The sequence below is a fragment of the Mya arenaria genome, chromosome 4 (genome assembly GCF_026914265.1).
Source record: "Mya arenaria isolate MELC-2E11 chromosome 4, ASM2691426v1".
Classification (NCBI taxonomy): Eukaryota; Metazoa; Mollusca; class Bivalvia; order Myida; family Myidae; genus Mya; species Mya arenaria.
In genome coordinates this window covers 34,338,297-34,352,794 of record NC_069125.1, presented here as the reverse complement: position 1 = coordinate 34,352,794, position 14,498 = coordinate 34,338,297, and the positions used below count along the sequence as shown (strand labels likewise).

The 14,498-nt window shown below is 34.6% G+C and overlaps 1 protein-coding gene across 1 annotated transcript; it reads right to left on the bottom strand.

The window, feature by feature from the left end:
• Window positions 1-722: 722 nt before the first annotated feature.
• LOC128230119 (uncharacterized) lies at window positions 723-12,568 on the bottom strand. Its single transcript, XM_052942142.1, has 5 exons — window positions 12,457-12,568; window positions 2,937-3,172; window positions 2,399-2,525; window positions 1,217-1,409; window positions 723-914 (listed from the first exon to the last, which is right to left on the bottom strand). The coding sequence occupies exons 2-5, from the start codon at window positions 3,160-3,162 to the stop codon at window positions 723-725; spliced, it is 738 nt and encodes a 245-aa protein (XP_052798102.1). The 5' UTR covers window positions 3,163-3,172; window positions 12,457-12,568.
• Between the last annotated feature and the right edge of the window lie 1,930 nt (window positions 12,569-14,498).

Here is a 14,498-nt window from a genome sequence, read left to right as displayed (position 1 = left end):
GTATTCAACATGCAAGAAGGTTAATATTATTAGCTCCTAACTATCTCCTCAATCCACGGGTCAATGATTTAAAGTAAGAGGTGTGGTACAGTGGACGTGCACCCCCGCTTCCCCCCCCCCCCCACACACACACACATCAACCGATATAAACAGGCTCCAAACTTGAGCAATAGCACTATTTTTTATTAACATATAAGGGGCGAATAACTTTGGTGTTAAGCTATAATGGTTGGTGGTCAGTTCAGGTTGATCTGTAATTTCTCTATAACATATGCATAGGAAGCAATCATAAAATTCATCTTACTTCAAGATGGGAATACCCTAACCAAACGAAAATGACATATTTTGTCAAAAAACTAAAAATGTTCAACCAGTTCACATACGAAAAAAGATTTACAAATTTAAGTTTCTTTCACATATAAGAAAAAATTATCATGAACTATTTTTAGTTATAAAACAAAACCTTGCGTACCAATATACCCGTTATATAAATCGTAATAAAATCAAGCATGAGTAAATATATTTTGTAATGAAAATAAAATGTGTATTTGTATTATGTGGTTAACATTGGCTGTACAAATTCCAGTACTAATTATAGTTGATGTATATAGTATTGCAAACTATCTGCCGACAACCATCAAAATAACGCTTAACAATGATGTAATTTCGTATTGCCGTTCTTTCGAAACATATTTGTTTCAACTGCCATGGACACATTCCTTCTAGATTGTCTTGATGGAGCCAAAGAAGTTAACCTCTCCCATCATGCTCTTCGTGTAGACTTCCAGAGCCTCGTTTCTGTTTATTACCCCTTGAGCTTCAGCGTTGTTAATCAATGTTTCGTACTTGGTTACTCCGGAACTGTCAGGACTAAAGTTTTCCTGGACCCACTTGGTGTACACGCCGAAATTGCCCTAAAATGATATTGAAAACAAATCTGCATAAGCCGTTAGTTTATACTTGATTATTTCGAAAGTGTATGATAGTTGCTTAAGGCGGATACAAGGGCTTTAAATATCATTTACCTTCTAAAAAGTAAGGTTATATAGTTCAAAATGAGTTTCGCGCGGGACCGTAGCCACTGAACATCTTCAAATTGCATCATTGTTTTTAAAACAACATTGAACGTGACATAGAAATTTTAACAAAATACAACTATCGCCTATTTTATGGTCATTGACAAGTGAAAATCAGTTGATAATCGGGAAATGTATACTGTATCTGCTGCAATCTGCTGTCCAATCCATGGCCATAGCTTTGCACAAGGTAGCAGGGCAACAACGAAGTATACCGAGTTGCGGTTCATGGCTACATCGTGTTCATGGGCAATGTAGGCCGTGCAAGCTTGGTCTAGCTTTATTCCGGATGCGTCCACAATATGCCAGGTATTGAACAGTGATTGGAAGTAACTATAGAGATATATAGATATTTTTACTAAACAACTTTGGTCGAGCTTTAAACAATAATTTGTTATAAATCAAGGAACTAAACACTGGGCACCTTTCTGGTTGTTTCTAATATATGGAACTTGCTATAGATGGATATTTCCAGTTGGCTTAATAAATATGATATGGTGTTATTTGCAATATGCAATGTGTAGATATTGGGCTGAACGTGTTATTCTAAACTTGCCGGTAGTTCTGTCGTAAATCATTAATTGGTCCGTTTCGGTAATCTATTTTTGAATTGAAACTAATGAAAGTTCAAGGCTAAATTGTGTGTATGTCCCCAATGTACACCGAGCTCGTATCTAGCCTTGTAATAGACGATTCTTCTTAATGACATGTGTTGAAAAAATATAGTTATACACTATATATGAATAAAGTTCATCGAACATTGCGTTCATGACCAATGTACACCGAGCAATCATCAACCAGACAGAGATGTTGTCTTGATGCTATGTGCTATGTGTTGAACAGATAGACTTATATATAAACATCCGTGGCCCATGTGCTCCGAGCAGACATCGATAGTAGCCTTATACTAAAGCCATTTGTTCAACAAAGGTATCATTGTACATTTATAAATAGAATCCTTAGATATACATTAAAGTCGTGGAGCATTGCGTTCATGGTCAATGAACACCAAACAATCATCGACCAGGCCATGATTTTCCTACCTGCCATGTGTTGCACAGAGCTAGATATATTATAAAATATCTTTAGTTTAAGGGTGTATAAAGTTCGTGGTCTATGTTTGCAGGACAAGCTTAGTTATAATCGATATTTTCAAAACATTATGAACACTTGATCTCTTAAATTCAGGTGGTGACCTAAACTTGTTACACGTATAGTTTTACAATACAAACATTATTAATATTTAATGTTTGGCTATATGAAACGTCAGTACAATATTAGAAGACCATGTCATGCAAAAAAGTAAAGAAAAAAACGCTCACTCCTTGTATGATTGAAATCTTTTCTGCAGGAATTGTTTGATAATCGGATCTGTTGCGTTCGATTCAGCAAGATCAATGTTCTTTGATGCCTCATAACAAAACATGGAGTCCTGAAGCATGTAGCCCCCTGAAATGTTTGACATTAGACATTAACATGTTTAGGCATTAACATATTTTTATTTCCTGAGCAAATAAGTGCATATTTTGTGGTTTATGACAATGCAGCAACATCAATATGTATTAGCTGTATTGATAATGCGATACTCTAAGCATATGTACACATGGTTTGTGAGATTTTTTTAAAAGGGACAAACGACATTTTTGTTGTTGGTTGGTTTGTTGGTTTGTTTGTTGGTTCTTTTATTTGTTCTTTTTTATAAGTTATTAACTTATATAGAATCACTGCATGTCAAACTATTTGTTATTTACTTTTACATCCTTTTAATACGTTTTTTGTTTTTGTGTTTGTTGTATAAAATGTACTCATACATATCCGTCAAAACTGTTTCTCTAAATATGAATGTTATTGTGTAATTACCGAAGCTCTCGGGGTTGAGCGTAGCGTTCCTAATTCCTTGTACAAACCCTGTCTGCAATGCTTGGTTGTGATACTGTTGCGTCTGTTGCCAAAGGTACTCCGAGAGAAGGATCTCAGGGGACTGAACACCAATTGCATCAGTGACATCAGCGGCCACCATGAAGGGGCTGGCATCCAAATGATGGACCAAATGGGTGGCACTGCGGGGGCTTCTTCCAACTGACATGGCTGCTAAGCTGCAGTAGACAGGCAAGCATTTACTTACAATACTAAATTAATTAAAAAGGACTCTTTTCCACATTTTATACGGACATACATTTAATGTAGGTTAAATGTCATCTGAGATATTAAAATAAGGGATCATTTTTAAATAAGAGTTAAAAAGCAGACAACCATGTGCATTAAAAGAAATATTTAAAAAAAGTATGTTTATACAACGTGTTATATCACATCATAAATGCTTCGGCGTGTAGAAAGGTTTTGCCTCTGGTAAAGCCTTAAAATTAAGGTAACTTTATGTATTTCTTTTCCCTTTTTACTTAGATGTATAAAAATATTTCCGTTTAAGTTTTATATTTGATAAAATAAAAAGGGCAATGCACCGTGAACTTCAGAAAATTGATGCAGATGGAGGTGATTACGTGGGTTTTGAAACAATTCACTAAAATGGCAGCGTTCAAAGAGAAAGTAAGAAGTTCGTTTTTGTTTTTCTCTTTATTAAATGTTGTAGATTTTTCAAACATGCTGCAGGATAGTTTTTTTTTAAGATAATATAGTTTATTCACAGTACATATATACATCATGCCAATAAGTAAACATATATCAAAATAATGCACGTGGACATAAATCACACAAAACAATAGAATATCAGAAAAAGTCATTATCAAAATGTAGATTTATATCAATAAATACTTGTTTGAAAGTATGCGACAACGAGAGGATCAAATATTGTTTAATATGTGTATAAATGATAGTCTTATCAAAATAATAAACACATTTCATAATTCAAAAGCATACAGATAATACATGGCATTCATTCAAATAAATTTGGTACATTCGGTCTCTTCCAAAAATATTGATTAATAATTATGTGTGACATGAAATCAATTTCACTGAAACAATTGTAAATGAGACACGCCCTTTATATATAGTGAATTGTGTGTGGGCATGCAATTCATTGAAATGAGATCATATCCTGTTATCCTTGAAATGCGAGTAAAAAGTAATATTAAAATGTGGGTGTGCGTTAAGTGTTTCACATAGTCTGTTTAAGTAATCACTCAGCCGAACCTAAATGCATTGTGTTTTTTTTGTGTTTTTTTGCTAAATTCCCTGACTAACTTTTCTTAGTTAAATACTTGTCGCGATTTCTCCAGGAATTTACTTTTTGTCAAGATAAAAAGATTCTATAATTTATTCAATTCAGCGTTTACACAAACTCGAAGGAGTGACATAAGAGAAAACTCGCATAACTCTTATGTTTTTTCTCGATTCTGTCTACTTTAAATCATTTAAGGTACATGACCACGTTACTCCGAAAAATATGAATGTCGGCCGATTTCAATGAAACTTGGAACAAACAATCGTCAATGACTCTACTTTAACGAGGTGTAATTTTTTTTTAAATCCCGTCTTTCGTTGATTTACAGCGCCACCTAGCGGACACGTGCTATATGGCGCTAACTTTGATAAAACCGTAAAAAATATAACTTTACGGATTTTTTTTACAAAAAAAAAATCGGAATATAATTTATTGTACGATGAATAAGTAATCCTATAATTTAAGTATAAGTATTTAAGAAAAAAATAATTAATTTTAAGTTTTATGACCAAAAGGCTTTAATAATAAATCGCCAAAAACAGATACCCATCGGTGAATTTGACGTATTTATCTCGAAAACGAACTATGGTAGGGTATGTTTTTATTTATTCATAGGAAACGGAACGGAATAATGAATAAAATTATGTAAAAAAATCAAAAATTGACGGTGAGGTTATTTGTTAAAAGATATAAGTAACCTAAGAAAAGAGTTAGCGTGATTTCTACGCCACCGTCAACGTCAATAAAAACACGTCGAGTTAGTGACGCCATAGGTTTGTTTGATGCATGAGAATAGTTATGCAGTGTCATTTTGTTTAGGCAAATGATTTTAATTTCACTGTTTGCAAATGTTGCGAATTGCAATCAGAAATACGTACAAAGTCAGAAAACTTATAATATTGTAACGTTAGTAAGCTTTCTATACATATAATTAGATATCTAACTTAAGTTTAGTGGAAATGCCGCGAAATTGTCATTTATACGTTACTGACGTCATTTTAAACGGATCGTCCTTCCGGGCACGTTCCGTTAACATCTATTATACTCTCAAATTGTAATGTTTATATATTATATTCCCTATAATTCAATAAATATTGTTGAAACTAAAGTGTATTCTATTATTCATATCATCTAACATATTCTCAACTTTCTTCTCTTTTCTCTCCAATGGAAAACATGTTATGCTTACCTTAAAGTAAAATCCTACCAAAAGTAATGTAATAGAATTTTAGAAATGACATTGTCGTGAATTAGCATTGAAGAACTTGAGTTTGTAATGAAGAAAAGAAAACAATAATTATTTTGAAAATTACTTTGTACAATTGTACACAAAAACAATTGTTGAAGATAATAGTTGACATGTTTAGGATTATCTACACATAATATAGAAATTAAATCTGGCAGAGAGGTCAGAGTCGATAGAAAATGCAAATGTTGTTTTTCCAATATGATAGAGGATGAGTGTCATTTTATGTTGTTATGTACACTTTACGAAAACTAAATAAGTAATACATCATATATATAAACATAAGCATTTCTTATTATCCATCCCAACAAAAAAAAAATGTTGTATATAGCTAGATATAATAAAGCTGCAATGAAATTAAGAAACTACAATCTCGAAATTTAAATGTTGTTTAAATACTTACAATAAGTGTTTCACTCCTATAGTATGGCATTTTATCATTTGGGTTATTGTTAATATTAGTATGTCGCCATGATTTGGTTTGCGTGTATTGATTCGGGTAAGAATAGTATTGAAATAACTGTAAGTTTTCTTATTATTTACCAAAGGCGCCATATATTTTCGTTTAATAAATAATCATATATGATATAATCTAAAAAGCTACAATGTCAATATCACTTTTGCTTAACCATTTTACAAACCTTTTATACAGTAAAGTAAGTAAAAATGTTAAACTTCCTATTGTAGTATGCTTAATTGTTTGATGTTTATTTTATTTATGTTCTGACAGTTTATATTGGCTATACTATTTTGTATATGCGTTCATCTGTCAATACTGAATATGATATTTGTTCATATTGGTCTAGCCTTCTGGATGGTTTATATATAAAACTTTGAAACTCTTAAACTTTTAAACTATATACATAGATACGTGCAAATTAAACAATATTGGTTCAAGGTTAAAGGCTATTAACGATAATATCATTATCAAACCAATGTATAATCAAACTGGATATTACTTCAATAAAGCTTGTCGTAACTGGAACACCTGATTCTTTTTTATGCAATTTTGGTAATGAACTTTAGGAAATAGGACAGTGTTAGATGTTTTTAAAGATATATGCACCAATGTAGAATACGAAATTTATTTAGATATCTTGCATTACGACTATCTGTACATAACTGGTAGATACACCAGAAATAATTTAGCTAAAAATCAAAGATGTTGTCTTTGTTGCAAAACCATTTATGTAGAAGATGAATGTTACATTTTGTGTTTGTTCTTCTTTGAAATATTTAAGAAATATAGAGTTATTGTAATACGTAACAACATATGTGTTTAAGTATGTACAATTGTTACAATCAAATCATAGAAAATAATTTATGAAATAATGCCTTTTGTAAAGGATTCTTAAGACAGATAAACCATTATTAATGTTCAAAAGTATTGTTGTTTCACTTGTTCATCCAAATTGTGTGTGTGTATGTGGGTGTGAGTGTGGGTGTGGATGTGTAGATGTTGGTGTGGGTGTTTGTGTATGTGTGGGTTTGTGGATGTTTGTGTGGGTGTGGGTTTGTGGATGTGGGTATTGGTGTAGGTGTGTGGGAGTGGGTGTTGGGTATGGGTGTATGAGTGTGGGTGTGGGGTAGTGTGGGTGTGTGGCTGTGGGTGTGTGGGTGTTGGTGTCTGTTCGTGTGCGTGTTTCTTGTTTTTTTAAATGCATATACACATTGGCTCGATTGTTCAGAACTTTGTTAAAGTTAACAGCGTGATTAACGACATCATTGTTAACTTTTAATGGTGAACGGTTTGATGAAATGCTCATATATTTAAATAAACCAAGTACAGCTGAAACAGTTGTCTCCACACTCGATAGCTGTACTGCATATCATACGTGTATCTGTTAAACTTACAGAGGAATATTGTCTTGAAAGTTGACAACAATGACGTTAACAACGTTGTTAACTTTAACAAAGTTCTGAACAATTGGCACAGTACGTATTTTTTGAAAACATATTTGTTGTTTGCGATAAACATGTCGGAAAAATACAATCTGTCTGTCTGTCTGTCTGTCTGTCTGTCTGTCTGTCTGTCTGTCTGTTATGGTGGCATATTACTGCCGTTAGATATCTTGATAGTGTTCGTGAATCGTTTCGTGTTAACCACTTAGTTTTCGCGATAATTATCTAGCTAACCAGAACTGCCACATATTACCCTTTTTAGCTATACAACGATAACAGGTCAACTAGTCATGGTTTGCAAGTTCCACTTAAATTAACACGAAACAATTCGCGAACGTGTACATGTAGTATTACGGCAGTTATAAATATATGCCGCAATCGACTGTCTCACAATTATCATGATAAACTTATATCTATTAAACTTATGTCCTTGCCCCAATTTCTCCATCAGCCAACTGACCTACTTACTTACTTCAGTGCTTGTTTTTACAAACGGAAAATAGGTCCTCTTGATGATCACAAGTAATTTTTGAAGTCTCAGAATAATACTATCTATCATGTGTTTCCGTTCCGGACTGTAAAAACCGACCGCTACCGAGGCTTGCCGAGCTTACGCCCACGCTGCGTGCCCGAGGGTTGGATTTTTCCAGTTGGAAAAATAGTATTGATTATTGAATAATCATAAAGGATATCATCTAAAAAGCTATAATGTCAATATCACTTTTGATTAATCATTTGACAAACTTTTTGTACAATAAAGTAAGTAAAAATGTTAAATTTACTAAAAAAAGTATGCTTTATTGCTTAATGTTTATTTTATTTATGTTCTGTCAGTAGAGTAAGTAAAATGTTAAACTTACTAATGTATTATGTATAATTGTTTGATTTTTATTTTTTTATGTTCTGACAGATTATATTGGCTATGATGTTTTGTATATGCGTTCACCTGTAAATACTTAATATTTGTTCACATGGGTTGTGGCCTTTTGCATGTTAAATAAATAAAACCTTTAAACCTTAAATCTATTCAGGTGCAAATTATACAATTTGGTACAAGGTTGCTATCTGCGATAATATTGTTATCAAAGCAATCGTTACTGGACGCATGTTGATATTTTAAAATATTAGATGATTTTGGTTTCGGTTCTATATGACTTCAAAAGTGTTCTCAACATTGATGTCGAGACATAATAGAAGTAATCAAATGTAGAATACATTATTATTTCAGACAATATTGGTATGAGCCTTAGGAAAAAGCACAGTGTAAGATGCATATAAAAAGACCAATGAAGAACACCAGTCTTATTCATATATCTTGCATTACGACTATATGTACATACACTTCGTTATCAAATAGGTAGATACACCAGAAATAACACAGCTAGAAACCAAAGATATTGTCTTTGTTGCAATTCTATTGACGTTGAGGATGAAATTCATTTTACTTTTTTTTGTCTTTCTTTTAACAATATAAGAAAGGCAAATATAAAGTTATTTGTAACACCATCTGTATTTAAGTATTTACAATTGTTACAACCAAAATATAGAAATAAACTTATATAAAACTATGCCTTTTTGTTAAGATTCTCTTAAAGACAGATTAACCATTCTTAATGTTAGAATGCAGTTTTGTTTAACTTGGTCATCCTCCTACACTCCTTTGCTCTTGTGTGTATGTTGTTATTGTTGTTGCTGATTATGTTGCTGTTGTTGTTTTACCGAGTTACGGGCCACGAAGCGTGCGCAGAGGTCGGATTTTCCCAATCAGATCGAAAACATACGATTTTTTTCCTTAATACCTTTATATTAACATTCTTTCGTAAAATTAAACGTAGAAATCGCACTCAGTACCTTTTAGATGCGGCGTTGTTCCATGACTGGTTACCCCATATTTTTCTATATTGGGTCACTAAAATATATTGTACCAAAATGGCGTCTATTTTCCGATTCCGATGGATATACCAATGGATAAGTGAAACATTTAAACATGTAAACAGGTTGTCGACGTGATATATACGTTACGGGGGTAGTAGGTGGCTCGATAGTTGATATACTGGGCGCAGGAAACCATATTCGGGTTTGAGCTTCGCTCTCACCTGATATAGTTACCTTTGCCCCGTATATCCCATATCGGGTCACCTACTTACCATGTAACTTATAATATCGAAATGTCATCATATATTGTGTATTCAATGTAAACTAACAGAAATAAGAAGTGGCGCGTTCTTTAGCATTACTCATCTGGTATAGGAGGGGTGATGGGTTCAAAACAAACATACATGCAGTGTGCTTAGCTTGAACCTATTATTAAAAACTCAAGATAGTTCGATAAACTGGAACCTGTTCGTCATCTGTTCGTTATCATGTATACTCTTTAAAACGTCATTGGACATTGCATATGAACAATGCATTCGGAGCTCCTCGGCCATTTTTATCTAAAACAACCTCGGATGTATGCCGGTACATCAGTTGAAGTAGTTCGTAAATTTATGAATTATATCATTATTTAAATGTTGTGGTTAAGAGTTGTATTTATTTATCCAAGTTTAAATTGATTGCCAGTGAAGTGTATTATTACAAACATAATTATGATTCCCAAGAGTTAAGTCATAAAGTTTAACTGCTACATAAAATTACTACGCGATCTTCTTGCAGCGGACTTAAACGTACCGCTTTTTGAGTATGTAAACCGTCCAAATACATCCGAGGTTGTTTTTGATAAAAATGGCCGAGGAGTTCCGAATGATGAACAATGATAAATGAACTCGTGTCCCACTAAAACCCAATTGTCACATCCACGCTCTGTGCTCCGTACGAGTAGGTTTTATGTCCAAATTTTGCAATATCGCAAGTAGTTCGTACGGACATCGTTCACTTTTGCGAGCATCGTACGGATTTTTTGAACTCGTAGAGGACTCGGGCTCTCGTTGAATATTTCACCGAACTCCCGAGTTCTCGCTAAGCTCGTAGGAATGTTCGAAGTCGTGAGCAGCTCGCAAAGGCCTAGATAGAGCTAGTACGGGTATTGCATTTTATGTGGAGAGATACAGAGTTTCATTTTGGGTATGTTGGGTCATGGTCGAAGTCGCTGTTTTAGAAAAAAAAACACTTTTCCACAGAATAACTTTGGTTAACATATGTTTTTTAGGGATAACACTTGGTGTATATCAGGTCCATGTGGAGGCGTATCTTGGGATTTGCACGTGGGGTCAATGCATTGATTATTCGTGGCACAGCTTAGTGAATAACAAATGCATGTCAAGATGTGCTTGGGTTTTCATTTGGGGTCAGTTGGGCCAAGGTCAATGCTACTGCTACTAAAATAGAAAATGGTTTCCGATCAGTAACTTGTGATGTATGACTAGATGTACTATACAGATGTATATGATGAAACTTAGTCTATGCCAAGGCACGGTTGGGATGTTCCTTTGCTTTATATCGCCGAACTGGTTAGTTCTTGTCGTACAGACACCGTGCGGACACCATACGGACACCGTATGAGAGGCATGCGAACACACGTATATCGTACGAGGTACGCCCAAGCTCCTTGCGAGCTCACAACATAATATTACTCACTCTCGTTGGCACGATTTTACGCGAGAGTGTGGTCTTGTGTTGATGGGGAAACTGGAGTACCCGGAGAAAACCCACTTGACCGGCTTGGTGACCACAAACAAAACACACGAGCGCCCAGGCCGGAAATTGAACCCAGCTTGCCTAAACGAGAAGCAAGTGCGCTAACCACTGCGCGAACCGGACAACCTTGATTCCTTGTTACAATACTGTCTAGTAATTTGACTAAAGCTTACAGAAAAAACTTAAAGGGACTGTGTCACAGATTGGCACCAAAAAAGTTTGTTTTTTTCTGTAACGAATCTCAGGACAATTATCTAATAGAATGCGTAACACATTCGAACCCGCTTCGCCAAAATTGAAGACCAGCGTCTTACTCACTGAGCTACAAAGGCTTATAAAAATCGGTTGACATAATTAAGGTATACACCTACCTCGGTAATATCACGTGATAACACCGACTAGCCAATCACGCATAAGGAATGAATTCTACCTGGTAGACATACCCAGTCATCTTTTTTAATGGAAAAATACGAAATAACTGCTAAACGTAAATAAATTGTAAACTATGTGGTACTTCAGTTAGTAAGTTTCAATGCATTGTACACATCGATTCCAAATTTATTTCAGTTTTCGACAAATTTCTTTTTTTCCGCTATTTTATCATACGTGAGACAGTCCCTTTAATGTTTTGCCTTATAGCAAAATAAACATACATATTTTTTTACGAAATTATGTAAAATGGAATGCAATTTAAAAAAAATGCAGCACTTATATCATATTTATGCATATATAGAGCATTATGTTTAATCAATGATGTATATAAATCACAAGAACGCATTGCAACGTTTGTCGCGGTTTTATTCTCCTGATTCTCGGACTTAATGACGATACTTTTCAGAATGTAACAGTTCATATTACGATAATTTTTTATTTCAAGACAAAATTTGCCCTATTTTTTAAAATCATTTTTAAAATCATATAAAGAAGCGCTATATACTATGGTTGCCAACTTGCCTACAACTCAAGTATTGAGCATGTATACTTAGTAATACTATAACGTTTTTTTTTATGTATTAATTTACAATAATGATACATGCAAGGTAAACTTTTTCTATTCTGTACTATATGCTGAGATAATCATCACCGTCTTAATGCTACAGATATACGAGGTTAAATACAGTCAGTGTACAAGATCGGCTCAAGGTGAGCGATTTAGGGCCGTGATGGTTTTCTTGGGAAAAAAACTAGAATCATATATTCTAGTTCTGCTTTTTGTGTCCGAGTGTATTAAATATTATTTTAGCTTTTCCAAGAGTAAGATTATGGCCTAAATCCGCCCACTTATCCTCAAGCCACTGTGGTCTAGTTGCTGTAAAGTTTTAGCATATTTTCTTTTTAGTATCATATAATAATATCTAAACATGGGTGTGTTTTTTTATTTCCCATCCAATTAATAACCGTTCTACATTACTTACTTTTTTAAACTCCTTTTCCGTTTAACTAGCTTTGAAGATCGGGGTCCTAAAATGAAACTACGGACACTTTCGATGTTCAGATGTTGAATGTTTTATCCTGCTATCAACCCTTCTGATGACGGGATAAATGCACAGATAAAAAACTGATATCCCGGCAGTCGCGCACGGGCGAAGTATGGATATGAGTTAAAGCTGCACTCTCACAGATTGTTATGGAACGAGCCAATTTATGCGAAAATGCATGGAAACCAGTCATAAAATACTGCTGGCAAAAATCAGATTGCAGATTTTCATATTAAGTTAAAAAATTGATGTTTTATGCATTTTTCTTAAACCGTTAGTAACGCTTTTAGCCATAAAACATTTATTTACGAACGGAAATATGAAAATCTGCGATCTGATCTTTTGTCAGCAATCTTAAGACTGGTTTGCAGATATTTACGCAAAAATTGGTTCATTCAAAGACAAAAAATAAAAATAAATTGTCAAAACGGTAAATCTATGACAGTGCAGCTTTAAATATGATCATGTGCTATGTAGATTAAAAATAGTCTCTCAAAGTTGTTGTTGTTTTTTTCTCTTTTCGTCTGATATCTCACAATGACGTATGCGTTTCTCTAAACATGTTATGAAATAAGAACAATAAACAAAACACAAAAAAGGATAAATTGAATACATGGATGGTGTCAACATGAAGATATTAATCCTCCGAGCGGTGAGATTAAGAGCATTTGTATTGGTAATAAAATAGTTTTGGTTTAACATCGGTTTTACGAACTGTATATTTGTTGTAACAGTTTTAAGTAAAATGAGAACCAGTTTAATCGTTTGTTTTACAAAAACCGAAACTGTGTTTTTTTCAAACTATCGAAACCCCTACTGGAGGCGGTTTCGTCGGATCTTTCCATCCGAAAACTAGTTCACTATGAAAAAACCCATGCCGGACAGTGATTCATTACGTGATGTCTATTTAACCGTAAAGACTTTCTGTGGAGGAGTTGGCTATAGAGTGCTCTAGATTCAACCGCCATAGTAAGCGACTCTTGTTGCTGAGTGGAGGTCGCCTTTAGGACACTCTAGAGTAAACCGCACGTCTTGCTGCTAAAGATTTGGTTAAACGGCGCTCTAAAATTAACCGCATAAGTAAGGACCTCTTGCTGCTAAAGGTTAGGTTATAGGGCGCTCTAAAATTAACCGCATAAGTAAGGGCCTCTTGCTGCTAAAGATTTGGTTAAACGGCGCTCTAAAATTAACCGCATAAGTAAGGGCCTCTTGCTGCTAAAGATTTGGTTATAGGGCGCTCTAAAATTAACCGCATAAGTAAGGACCTCTCGCTGCGTAAGATTTGGTTATAGGGCGCTCTATAATTAACCGCATAAGTAAGGACCTCTCGCTTCGTAAGATTTGGTTAAACGGCGCTCTAAAATTAACCGCATAAGAAAGGGCCTCTTGCTGCTAAAGGTTTGGTTAAACGGCGCTCTAAAATTAACCGCATAAGTAAGGGCCTCTTGCTGCTAAAGATTTGGTTAAACAGCGCTCTAAAATTAACCGCATAAGTAAGGGCCTCTTGCTGCTAAAGATTTGGTTATAGGGCGCTCTAAAATTAACCGCATAAGTAAGGGCCTCTTGCTGCTAAAGGTTTGGTAAAACGGCGCTCTAAAATTAACCGCATAAGTAAGGGCCTCTTGCTGCTAAAGATTTGGTTATAGGGCGCTCTAAAATTAACCGCATAAGTAAGGACCTCTCGCTGAGTAAGATTTGGTTATAGGGCGCTCTAAAATTAACCGCATAAGTAAGGGCCTCTTGCTGCTAAAGATTTGGTTAAACGGCGCTCTAAAATTAACCGCATAAGTAAGGGCCTCTTGCTGCTAAAGATTTGGTTATAGGGCGCTCTAAAATTCACCGCATAAGTAAGGACCTCTCGCTGCGTAAGATTTGGTTATAGGGCGCTCTAAAATTAACCGCATAAGTAAGGACCTCTTGCTGCGTAAGATTTGGCTATAGAGCGCTCTAGAATTAACCGCATAAGTAAGGACCTCTCG